Source organism: Nomascus leucogenys, chromosome X (genome assembly GCF_006542625.1).
Source record: "Nomascus leucogenys isolate Asia chromosome X, Asia_NLE_v1, whole genome shotgun sequence".
In the NCBI taxonomy this organism is placed as follows: domain Eukaryota; kingdom Metazoa; phylum Chordata; class Mammalia; order Primates; family Hylobatidae; genus Nomascus; species Nomascus leucogenys.
This window is the reverse complement of record NC_044406.1, coordinates 47,217,772-47,230,510: the sequence shown is the minus strand read 5'-3', so window position 1 is coordinate 47,230,510 and position 12,739 is coordinate 47,217,772. Positions and strand designations below refer to the sequence as shown.

The 12,739-nt window shown below is 39.7% G+C and overlaps 1 protein-coding gene across 1 annotated transcript in view; it reads right to left on the bottom strand.

The window, feature by feature from the left end:
• EFHC2 (EF-hand domain containing 2) overlaps positions 1–12,739 on the bottom strand; it is a 201,003-nt gene that overhangs the window by 115,790 nt on the left and 72,474 nt on the right. The window contains exon 5 of the mRNA XM_030806505.1: positions 2,854–3,077. Coding sequence (XP_030662365.1) covers positions 2,854–3,077 — 224 coding nt within the window. The remainder of the gene's footprint in view (positions 1–2,853; positions 3,078–12,739) is intronic.

The following is a 12,739-nucleotide window of genomic DNA, read 5'->3' as shown; positions in this document are numbered from 1 at the left end:
ACTTCATGACTAAAACACCAAAAGCAATGGCAACAAAAGCCAAAATTGACAAATGGGATCTAATTAAACCAACGAGCTTCTGCACAGCAAAAGAAACTATAATCAGAGTGAACAGGCAACCTACAGAATGGAAGAAAATTTTTGCAATCTATCCAACTGACAAAGGGCTAATATCCAGAATCTACAAGGAACTTAAACAAATTTACAAAAAAAAAAAAAAAAAAATCAAAAAGAGGACAAAGGATATGAACAGACACTTCTCAAAACAAGACATTTATGCAGCCAAGAAACATGAAAAAAAGCTCATCATCACTGGTCATTAGAGAAATGCAACTCAAAACCACAATGAGATACCATCTCATGCCAGTTAGAATGGCGATCATTGGGAGGCCGAGGCAGGTGGATCACAAGGTCAGGAGTTCAATACCAACCTGGCCAAGATGGTGAAACCCTGTCTCTACTAAAAATATATATAAAAAAAAAATTAGCCGAGTGTGGTGGCAGGCCCCTGTAATCCCAGCTACTCAGGAGGCTGAGGCAGAGAATTGCTTGAACCTAGGAGGCGGAGTTTGCAGTGAGCCAAGATCGCGCCACTGCACTACAGCCTGGTCAACAGAGTGAGACTCCATTTCGGAAAAAAAAAAAAAAGAATAGCAATCATTAAAAAGTCAGGAAACAACAGATGCTAGAGAGGATGTGGAGAAATAGGAACACTTTTACACTGTTGGTGGGAGTGTAAATTAGTTCAACCATTGTGGAAGACAATGTGGCAATTCCTTAAGGATCTAGAACCAGAAATACCATTTGACCCAGCAATCCCATTACTGGGTATATACCCAAAGGATTATAAATCATTCTACTATAAAGACACATGCACACATGTTTATTGCAGCACTATTAACAATAGCAAAGACTTGGAACCAACGCAAATGCTCATCAATGATAGATTGGATAAAGAAAATGTGGCATATATACCATGGGATACTATGCAGTCATTAAAAAGGATGAGTTCATGTCCTTTGCAGGGACATGGATGAAGTTGGAAACCAGCATTCTCAGCAAACTAACACAGGAACAGAAAACAAAACACTGCATGTTCTCACTCATAAATGGGAGTTGAACAATGAGAACACATGGACACAGGGAGGGGAACATCACACACCAGGGCCTGTCAGGGGATGGGGGGATAGGGGAAGGACAGCATTAGGAGAAATACCGAAAGTAGATGATGGGTTGATGGGTGCAGAAAACCACCATGGCACATGTATACCTATGTAACAAACCTGCACATTCTGCACATGTATCCCAGAACTTAAAGTATAATTTTAAATATATATATTTTTTTTTCTTCATAAACCTATGAAATCCCACAGTGCTCTGTGCATTTTCATATAATCCATCATTGTTCACAATCACTATCATATAACAACAACTGTTAGTGAATGAGTGCAGCCATATGCAAAGGGTGGCAATTCATTTGGATACATTTCCTTCAAGTTCTCTCTGCTGGTTCTAAATTCTTTCTATTTATCTAGACTCTTTCATCCAGGGCATTTGGAAAAAATAAAACTGAATCCAAACCAAAAAAAATCCCTTTGTACATCAATATACAGGCATTTCACCTTAGATATTCCAGGATCAACAATATATATATTTCTCCAGAGGGCTGTATGCCTACAACAACATTAAAGAATAATTCTGCTGGGGCTGGGAGGCAGGAATAGATGAATGATCCTACAAGTGGCTTTTAAAAAGAGATCAAAACAGAATCAAAAGAGAATTTTGTCCTAAATTTTGTTACCTCTCTGCAAGGAAATGAATTATAAGTTTTAAAACAATAAAAATCAGACAAAACTCATCTATGGGGATAGAAATGAGAACAGCAGTTGTCTGTGGTGGGGAGCGGGACTGATTCGAAAAACACATGAGGGGACTTTCTGGGGGAAGAGAATTGCTCTACATCTCAACCTGGGGGTAGGTTATAGGGGTACATGTATTTGTTAAGACTCATCCAACTGTACACTTAATTTCTGTGTATTTTACTGTGTGTAATCACACTTCAATAGAAAAGGAAAAAGGAAACAAGTGACAATGATGGAAATCAGGGTAAGAGTCAAGACATTTGCGATCCAGTGCCAGCAAGGAGATTAGCTGGGTGTTGTCACCTTCCACCCCTTTGAGTGTTCAAATTCTTCTGGAATACAAAATTTGGGCCCAGGGACTGTTTAAAAAATAGGAAGACAAAAATAATACTAAAAATATTGAGTCTTTACTCCCTTACACTAGCTGGGGTCAGACCTTGTACATAAACATCCTTTCCTAAAGGGAGTATACCAGAATCACAGTCCTCCTTATTCTTCCAGAGCACCTTGGCATCCAGTGCCACCCTAAGAGGACCTGGAATTTCCTAGGAGGAAAAAAAAATGTGTACCCAAGGCTTGGTTCACTAAATCACTAGTATAGAAGCAAAGATCTTTCTAGCCAGAGTTAGGCAACTAAAATGCAAAAACACAAGCCAAGGAAATGTGGATACAACTCATATACCATCAGTGACCACAAAGTCAATTGTGGGTGCCTAGAAACTGTCTCACCTGTGCAGTTCACTGAAGACTCCTACTGCCTGAAAGAGAGAGTCTCTACAGAGAGAATTGGGGTGAGGCAGTGAGGAAGTCATTCTTGCTCTGTGGCTAACACTCAGCCTTCCCTCTAGTCCAAAGAAGAACAAAACAACTGGAATAACTATGGCTCTAAAAGCTCTTTCACATCTGCATCAGGAGTACAAACACCCTTTACTGACTTTCCAAAGGGGTTTTTATTTTGAAGACAAGAACTCAACAAACGTCAATTCCTTACCTCTCTCTGAATCTTCATGTAAGGATCTTCTGGACGTTGTACTGGGGGATTCACTTTGACCCCTATTTTCCTCAAAAAGTTTCTTGTGAATGCATCACAGTCATAAACCTTGAATATCCGGCCATAGAAGACAACCTCTGTGCCGACATTAAAATGATACACAGTATAAAACTGATCGTCATCTGGAGGCGGAAGAGTAATCCGATGACGCCGGATAGAAGTCCCTATGGCATGAAAGAAAATACAACTGTTATATCATGTGGCTAACAAGTAAGAAGATACAGCACATTCACTAACAACCCTGAATACTTTCCCGCAACAGAAAACTGGGCAAAGGACTCGTTCTAGGAAGCAGCATTAGTACATTCCAACTCTGAGGGAGTCAGAAGGAGCTGAGACTTCTGAGGTTCAGAGCTCTGTGGCCAGCCTTGCATGTGGTTAGAGTTGCCTAAGTGGTGGTTGGGAAGTATTTTAATTAACCATAAAGACTGGGGTGAGGATGGGGGATGAAGGGCAGGGGACATAGGCAGAATGACGAAAAATACCAGATGCTGCCATCATGTCTTTCCTAGAACAAGCCTGCTCACATTCAGCCACCAGGATGCACTCAATGTGAGCACACTCAACAGGCATTAAGGCACCAATGCAGAGTGCTCACAAAAATGCGTACTCATGGCTCAAAAGAAAAAAAAAAAAGCTAGTAAGCTTTGGAATGATAGGTGCCAACATTGACTTAGAAGTTTCAATAAGGATGAATGGCTTTTGGCTGCTGTGAAGTTTCATGGAATCTTCTTTCCTCTATCAACCTATTTTTCCTCCTTCTTCCTCTATAGCCTCTGTCCACCTCCACCCAAGTACTGCCTCAAGTGAGGGTTATCAGAGGCTTCATAGTTCTAGCCAGTGCTCTGGGCCAAAAGCTCTAGATATCATCCCATCTTCTACTTCCAACCCTGATGCCCATTCATTTCTCCTCTTGAGAATATGTTCCCAGGGTCCCCACGTATATCCAAAAGAGTGGTCAGCCACTGGAGGTAAAAGGGTTCCTTGCCTACATGAGTGTACCAACTATACCACACCATACCAGCCAAGTTACCCAAATATTGCTGCAATCTGTTGTTAAGGATTGTTTAGGGGGCAGGCACGGTGGCTCACGCCTGTAATCCCACCACTTTTGGAGGCCGAGGCAGGCAGATTGCTTGAGCCCAAGAGTTCGAGACCAGCCTGGGCAACATGGCAAAATCCTGTCTCTACAAAAGAAAAAAAATTAATTAAAAAAAATTAGCTGGGTATGGTGGTGCCCACATGTGTTCCCAGCTACTTGGGAGGCTGAAATGTGGGAGGATTGCTTGAGTCCAGGAGGTTGAGGCTAAAGTAAGCCATGATCACACCACTGTACTCTAGCTTGGGCAACAGAGCGAGGCCCTGTCTCAAAAAAAAAAAAAGAAAGAAAGAAAGAAAAAAAATGAAAAAAGAATTGCTTAGGGTTTGAGATTTTATCCTACTTGCAAGATGACAAGTTAGCCTTCCATAGTTTCATGGATGCTGGTAAAAGACAGGAGGTGCCTTGGTCAGAGACAAAAGGCAGTTTATTAATCAACAGCAGTAAGAATAGCCTGAATATCAGCATTTCTTTTTCCAGTTTCCTAAGCCCCAATTCCCACAGGATGACACAGTAAGGGCCAGGTAACATTTGTACATGCAGTGGGTTACACTACAGGAGAGTAACCCTTTGCTTAGGGAACCCAAATCTTCTATAATTAGCAATAAGCATCCCTGCTCTTTATCTCCAAGGGAGCTACTATCTTTATTAGACTTTATTCTGGAAGGAGACACTAAGCCTCTATCTTCCAAGGCTATAAGCAAACCTATACTTTGCTCCAGAGGGAGAGGCTATTTTTGTCTTCCACAGCTACTTGCTATATAAACATCCTTGAAGAGATAGTCCAGAACAAAGAGAAGTCAGTGCCTCTGCTTGCAAGAGATACAGAAATGCATGATACCCATGGAGAATTGTCTCTCAATATCTGTAACTGACTTAAGCCTGAGAATCTACTCCAAGAACAAAGAGAAAAGGAAAGCAGAACAAACTGTGGATCAAATGATTCAATAAAAATTGGCTTGTGGGAACTGCATGGAGGTATTTTAATATAAAGATGTCAACCTATCTTCTCTGTATTTTGTACAGCACTGAAAATGGTGCCTTTTCTCAAAGTCTAGAGACACTTAGAAATTAGTCATTGCTTATTCATTAAGGAATATTTAATGAATATCTTTATGTGCCAGGAACTGTGTTGGGCTCTCTTCCATTATTCTACTTATCATCTTTTCACTCTGTTGAGGGGAAATTACCTAAAATCATTTTCAGCTTCTTTTCTTTGCAGCAATTTTTAATTACTTGGTGCATTAAATTAAAATAATAAAACTATAAAATTAGAACTAGCCTAGAATATTTTTAAATGTACTACATAAAAGATGATATAATTTTACTGCAAAAAAATTATACTTCAATTAGCCTTTAATTCATAGCACTGAAAACAGTATGCAAATTATTTAATCATTCAAGATTAGACATTTAGAACAAATTGCATACTTAAACATGTATAAAAGGATGGGCATTTCAGGTATTTTCAGGAACCATTATATACTACTTTAAAAATACTTATATTGTGACAGTTTTTAAAATATATAAGAATTATTCAACAGTCAGGAGCTTCTTCAAAAATTCCATCTATCTTGCATTTTTGCTTCATTATAGAAATTCAAATAAGCAAGTTAGTGATGATTTTTGTTCCATAAGAGTTTGAATAGGAGTCCTATATTTTTCTAGGTGGGAAAAACTGGCCCACCCACTGGGCTTTTAAATAATACTAATCACAATCATCATCATAGCCCTAGGATAAACTTTCACTTACACTGTCTCATTTAATCCTCAATAATTCTATAAGGCAGATAATACATGAAATATGAATATTCAGTTTAAGGATGAGAAAACCAAAGCTCAGAGAGGTTAAATGCCATGCCCAAGGTCATGCCCTGACAAATGGCAGTAAAAGATCTTGAAGTTGGGCTTTCAGACTCTAACTAAATACCATTACTTTCCATAGTTTGCACTGAGCTGTATCTCACTGTACTGCAGCTACATATTACTTGAGGAGGAAGAGCCATAGGCATAACAGGATGGAAATGGACAAAAGAGCTACCAGCCACCATGAAAAGAAAAGAGAGATGAAGCTGCTCTTCTGAAAGAATAGCCTCTCTCCTCTAAGGGGAAATTTCCAGAGATGCCCATCCACTGCTATGGCAATGCACCCTGCAGGGCCTGCCCCACCAGCTGACTTGCCTCTCCCAGGAGCCTACAGATGTCAAGCCCCCCAACTCTTCCTTCTCTTAGCCTCTACACTTCTCTCACTAGATGCTTCTCAGAAAAGGCCAGGGAAGTTCTTCTTGGTGACAAAAAAGAATCCTGAACATCCATGAGTTAGAGAGAAAAGGCAGGTCTAACACTAACAGTAAAGTTTTGATAACCAAAAATCTAACGTCACAATTCCATATTAATCAGAAAACCAAAGTGGGCCATTGGAAATGTACAGTTGCACATGAGAGCTTTCAATAACATATTCATAGGATTTCTCAACTGTGTCCTTTGAGAATTAAAATTTCTAATTATCAGAATTTGTATGTTTTTAGTCTTCCACAATAAATGGCAGAAACTCCATCAGCAGGAATTTGTTTTGGGATATCAAAGAAATGGGCAGGATACCATGTCCTTGGCCCACATTGAAGAGCAGGTGAAATCACCAAGGTAGATAAATAAAGATATTGTTACAAAACAGAAAAACAACTAAAGCACCGTATTTGCCCTTTAAATTTTCAGGTGTTTATCTTAACTGCCCAATAAACACTACTGGGACAAATGTCCAGCTTTTCCTCATCTTCATGTTTTACATTTCTCTTCCTTTGTAAAAGCCCTGCTATCTGGCTATACTCTTCAAGCTTTAACTTTGTAACACTTCCCTGTGGTTTATATCAAAGTGACCATATATCCATTTATGTTTCATGTGTTTTCATGTTATTCAGTTGGGACTTGCCTTAGATCTTTGCTCATACCACTAAATTTACTTTTCTGGAATTCACCTTCCAGAATTAAGACTCCAAACTCTCACCTTTATTTTATATTTTATTTACTTATTTATTTTTGAGACAGGGTCTCACATCGTTGCCTAGCCTACAGTGCAGTGGCACGATCATGGATCAATGCAGCCTCAACCTCCCAGGCTCAAGCGATCCTCCCTACCTCAACCTCCCGTGTAGCTGAGATTACGGGCATGTGCCACCACACCTGGCTTACTTTTTATTTTTTGCAGAGACAGTCTTGCTTTGTTGCCCAGGCTGGTCTTGAACTCCTGGCCTCAAGCAATCCTTTTGCCTCTGCCTCACAAAGTGCTGGGATTACAGGCTTGAGCCACTGCACCTGGGTCACCTCTATTTTAATTTAAGTATGTTAATTTCATTTTAGTAATGCTGCAGGCCGAGAGTACATCCAAGTCTAAAGGCAGATATTTCTTAGGTAAATGAAGATATAACTGCAATTGCCACTTGTCATCACATCTACAAGTTTGCGCCCTAAAAATACTAAGAGCCTTAACCACAATCACACATAACAGAGTGTCTTTTCTTCCATAACAGAGTGTCCATTCTTCCTTTAGTAGAGGAATATAGTGCTTACTATATTCCTCTACTAAAATGACTTGCATACTTTTACTTTTATTTTTCTAAAATGTCACCTTTAGAGTTTTGGTTTCACAAGAATAATTATTTTTATATACATAACCTGGCACTCACCTTGCAGCAAAAGAATAAGAAGTTAAAAATTCCACATTTCTGCTCACAATAAGAAACAGTAACCCTATGCCTCTCCCCCTTAGGCATTGAATAAGCACCAAAATAACAGATGCTTTAATGTCCTCTTGCATGACCACCTTCTTGCCCCGTTTTCCCTATTCAATCTATGATCTGCTCTCAAATACTTCCCAATTTATTGTCCCACCACTTTATCTCATGTTGCTCCTTTTGACTATTCTGCCTTTCTCTTCCATCTTTATCTAGATAAACTTTTGAGGTACCATTCAAATGCCAGCTTCTCTAGTGGATATTGGCTTTTCCTCTTCTAATCCCTCAAGTACCTGGTTCCCTCCACAGTGTCCACCCTCTAGGGTGACCAGATTTAGCAAATTAAAATATAGGCTGCTCAGTTATATTTGAATTCCAGATAAACAATGAAGAATTCTCTTTTTTTATTTTTTTAATTTTTTTTCACCCAGGCTGGAGTGCAGTGGTGTGATCTCGGCTCACTGCAACCTCCATCTCTCAGGTTCAAGCAATTCTCCTGCCTTAGCCTCCTGAGTAGCTAGGATTATAGGCATGTGCCACCACACCCAGCTAGTTTTTATATTTTTAGTCGAGATGAGGTTTTGCTACGTCGGTCAGGCTGGTCTCAAACTCCCGGCCTCAAGTTATCAGCCCGCCTCTGCCTCCCAAAGTGCTGGGTATACAGGTGTAAGCCACCATGCCCAGCCAAATTCTTTAGTATAACTATGTCCTATGCAATATTTGGGACATAATTATACTAAAAACTTCATTGCTTACCTGAAATTCAAATATAACTGAGTATCTTATACTTCATCTGGCAACCTTCCCACCACCCCTCCACCATTTTATGGGATATAATACCTACATATAATACATGCCCAATAAGAGTGAACGGCATATGAATGACTGACTTCTATTTTGTGTGATTACATTTGCCTGATCAAGTAGATTATCTTAGAGTATTAAAAATATATATATAAGAAATACTACCTTACTAAGGGGCCAAAACAAGTCATTAGTGGAAATCAGTGTTCTCAACTAACATGCACTAAGAATCATAGGGAAGCCAGTTCTTGACCCCATGTCTACAGAAGAAAAAATGCTGGGGTGGGCTAGGAGATTCTGAGGATCACTTTCAACTGAGAACAACTGGTATAGACCATACCAGAAAATCATGGCACATTTCTAATCATTATCTTTTCTTTAGCACAGATTAGTCTGGACTTGGTGTATTTAACTGACAATTATTCTGTTAGACAATTAGAGGTAAAACTACTGGATTAACCTCTGACATTCTTGGCTTGATATAATGTTGTTTTAACTACATTCCAGCAGAAAAGCAACACATTCTATAAATATAACACATCTAACCGAAAAGAGAGTGATGTCCTGGCAAGAAATGAAAGCAAGCCTTGAAGTGCAACACTGGCTTTCTTGACTCATAACACACACAAATCTCCTTGCCAACAAGAACTTGTGAATATTAAAAATATGTTGTTCTGATTAGAAGCTGCATGAATGCCTATTTTGGTACCATGTTAATGGATGCCTCTTTTGTTTCTGGCTGATTCCAAACTCCCCCCACCCTAAAAAATTACATGATAATAGAGGCAACTAAAAGGGAGGAGGGGAGGGTTATAATTCCTCCAGTTGCACTAATTTCCAAATGGTCACACAAGAAATAAGTGCATCTGACCTCCAAGTTCATCTAGAAAATATCAAAATCCTATGGAAGTAACAGGAACGCCATCACTGCACAGCACCTAATCTTGACCATTTGCCTCTTCCCAGGGCCCAGATGCATGGAAAGCAAGCCCAGGCCACTCAAGTCACCACTGAAAGAAACACTACCTACCCTGTCCCACTGATGTCTGAACCGCTGGCTCATTATGTTTTCTTTTTTCCAATCACTTAATTTAGAAAAGCTTGAAGAAGGCATTTAAATGATTTTTCAAACTATCTACAGTCCAAATAGACTTTCCTTAACAAGAATTATCATATTAAATATTTCAAGAGAGACTGGTTTCTCTCTAAACAAAGCTTAGTGACAGAGTGGTTATTCGTGTTTGCTTTCTACAGGATTTGCTACAGCCTTCCAAATTTCTCTACTCTGCTGACAAACTCAATGTCATTACGCAGCGTGATTACTGTGAATTCTATACACAACTCTTGAGCTGTGTCTTCGCACAGGGAAATGTCCTGACCACAGTAAGCCAATCAAAAATTCGGAAAATTTCCAGAGACTTTAAAATTGTCTTTTACTCAGGTCTTTTTCTTCTGAGACTTTATGATAGCATTCCTCCCTCCTTACACAAGAATGATTTGCAAGTACATCATTATGACTATCTTCAGCTTTCCTTTGGAATCTGCCTATGTGAGATTTGAAATCAAGAGTCTGAAAGAATTGAAAAGTCTTAATAAAAGCCTTTCCAAGATTCTAAAAGAAGCTACATTTCATATTTCTTCTTGGATAGTTTAATAAAACTAAGATGAACTGGACAGGGGCCAGTGAGCTATAGGATTATGAGCTTTCACTTGAAAGATAATAACAATAATGCAAGTCACTAACCCAGGCCTGGGGTGTCCTGTGACCTCCAGTCTATCATTTGTGCAAGTTTGGTGCGATGGTGGGAAAGTAATCAGAAAATAAGCAGAGCTTAGTGAGGGAATATCAGAACAAAATGTTCAGGTGAAAACCTGTAAGAAATTTTTTCTTTTTGCTACAGCAATACTATTACATAATCAAATACACATAAGTAAAACAGATGTCCACAGAAATTATAAATTGTAAATTCTTTGTTCTTAAATAATCTTCAACCATTTTCTGATGCATTCTTGCCAATCTTTAAAAACTGCCTTATATGTTTTAAATGACCCCAAAGAATCTAAAACCTCTTGTCCCTTTGTAAAATAAAATGTCATATTTTTAACCTTAAAATTTATGAAAACCTGTTTTTAAAATGTTATGGTATTTCCATATTTCCTGAAAGATTAACCATTAGGCCAAATTCACCAAATAAAATGGCCAGGGAGTGGATAGCATATCAGTTGGAACACAAAGAACAATGAGGACAGCTCATATTACCTCCTCATACTAATCTTCCTCTTTTCCCACCACTCGTAAAACCAAGCAGAGACACTAAATTGAATTCCCTTTATCTTTTCATCACCTCACCAGTGGCTCTCCTCTAACATAGTAGAATAGCCTGGTCATGATCTGGCCACCTCTGATTCCCAATCTCCATTTCTAGTCTTGACTTTTTTCCTGAAAACACATCCTAAGTTTCCACCTGCCTGGAGGGACATCACCACACAAATGTCTAACACCCCTTCAAAGGCCTCATGCCTTGAAACACACCCCAGATTCAAACCCGAATCCTGTTTCTTGCTCTCTGCTCCTGGACTTTATAAAGGTATCATGACTCAACCATAGAGACCTCTGAGGCCAATATAGTTTGGATATTTGTCCCCTCCAAATCTCACGCTGAAATGTGATCCCCAGTGTTGGAGATGGGGCCTGCTGGGAGGTGTTTGGGTCATGGGGGTGGATCCCACATGAATATCTTTGTGTTGTCCTCGCAGAGATGAGTGAGTTCTTTCTGTTGGTTACCGTAAAATTTGATTGTTAACAAGAGTCTGGCATCCCCTCCTTTCTCTCTTGCTCCCCGTCTTGCCATGTGACATGCCTGCTCTCCTTTTACCTTCCACCATGAGTAAAAGCTTCCTGAGGCCTCACCAGATGCAGAAGTTGGTGCCATGCTTCTTGTACAGTCTGCAGAACTGTGAACCACATAATCCTCTTTTCTTTATAAATTACCCAGCTCCAGGTATTCCTTTAGAGCAATGTAAAACAGACTGAGCAAATTACCTCCCTAAGCCTGTTTCCTTTTCTGTAAAAGCTGACAGTGACAATAACTACTTTAGATGGTCATCAGGAGATTAAATGAGACAATGATAAGGTAAGCACTTTTTCATTAGATATTCCCCCTCCTCACTCTCTGTATTTAATCACTGGCCAATGCGTATCAACTCGGCCAACCAAATGTCTCTCAAATCCTTCCCCAATTTTCTATTCCTACCATCATTGTCCTGGTTTGGAAACTCAGCATTTCTAGCCTGAACAATTGCAAAACTCTTGGACTGGTGGCCTTGCTCCCTTTCCTTTCCAATCTGGTGGCCTATTATTGTTCCATGAGATAGGGCTATGATGGGACTCAGTCCTTTTGTCCATTTTCCCAAAACATAGCACAGTGCCTGACACAGAATAGGCATCCAATAAACACTTCTTGGCAATGCTGGCTGGCTCCAAATTCATTATTCCAACCACCAGACATAATGAAGCCATGCTCTAAGAAAAACCTCAATCTCATGAGCATTGAAGGAAGTCCTTTGCACACTTAATGAGGTTGCATGACAACCTTATTCTCAGAGACCATGGCCCTCAAATCCCTGCTTCTCCCCATTGAACTCATTGTGGTATATCAATACAGAGCCCTCAGGCCTAGATTAGTAATTAGTAAGCAAAATTTGTTCAGCATAGGCAGAAATCATGAGCTGTGTTAAATAACAATAGGTAATAGGCTAAGTAAAGCATGGGCATGTTAAACATAGAAAGAAACGGATGGAAAAACCAAAAGATAACTGATTTTCAGTAGGTCATAAATATACATGAGGCACCTGGACTCTAAATATTCATGATATGCTAAATATATAAGGACACTAAATATTCATGAGCACCCAATATTTATGAGGCCTCAATTTGGCCACTCATTCATCGGTGACACCCATTCTGGCCCCATGTGACCTCTGCCCACGAAACACAAACAAAACCCAAGACTATCCAGCAGGCTTATTGACAAGCTACAGCCATGGCCAGGCACACTTCTCCCTGCATCTCTCCAACAAAGCAAGTGTGTGCCCTCAGCCGAGGCCCCTTCTGTCTGTGGTTCTCCTTGCTTGAACCTCAATTCTGGTCTCCAAACCATACTAGTAGCAGGGAAGGTTAGTGAAACAGAGA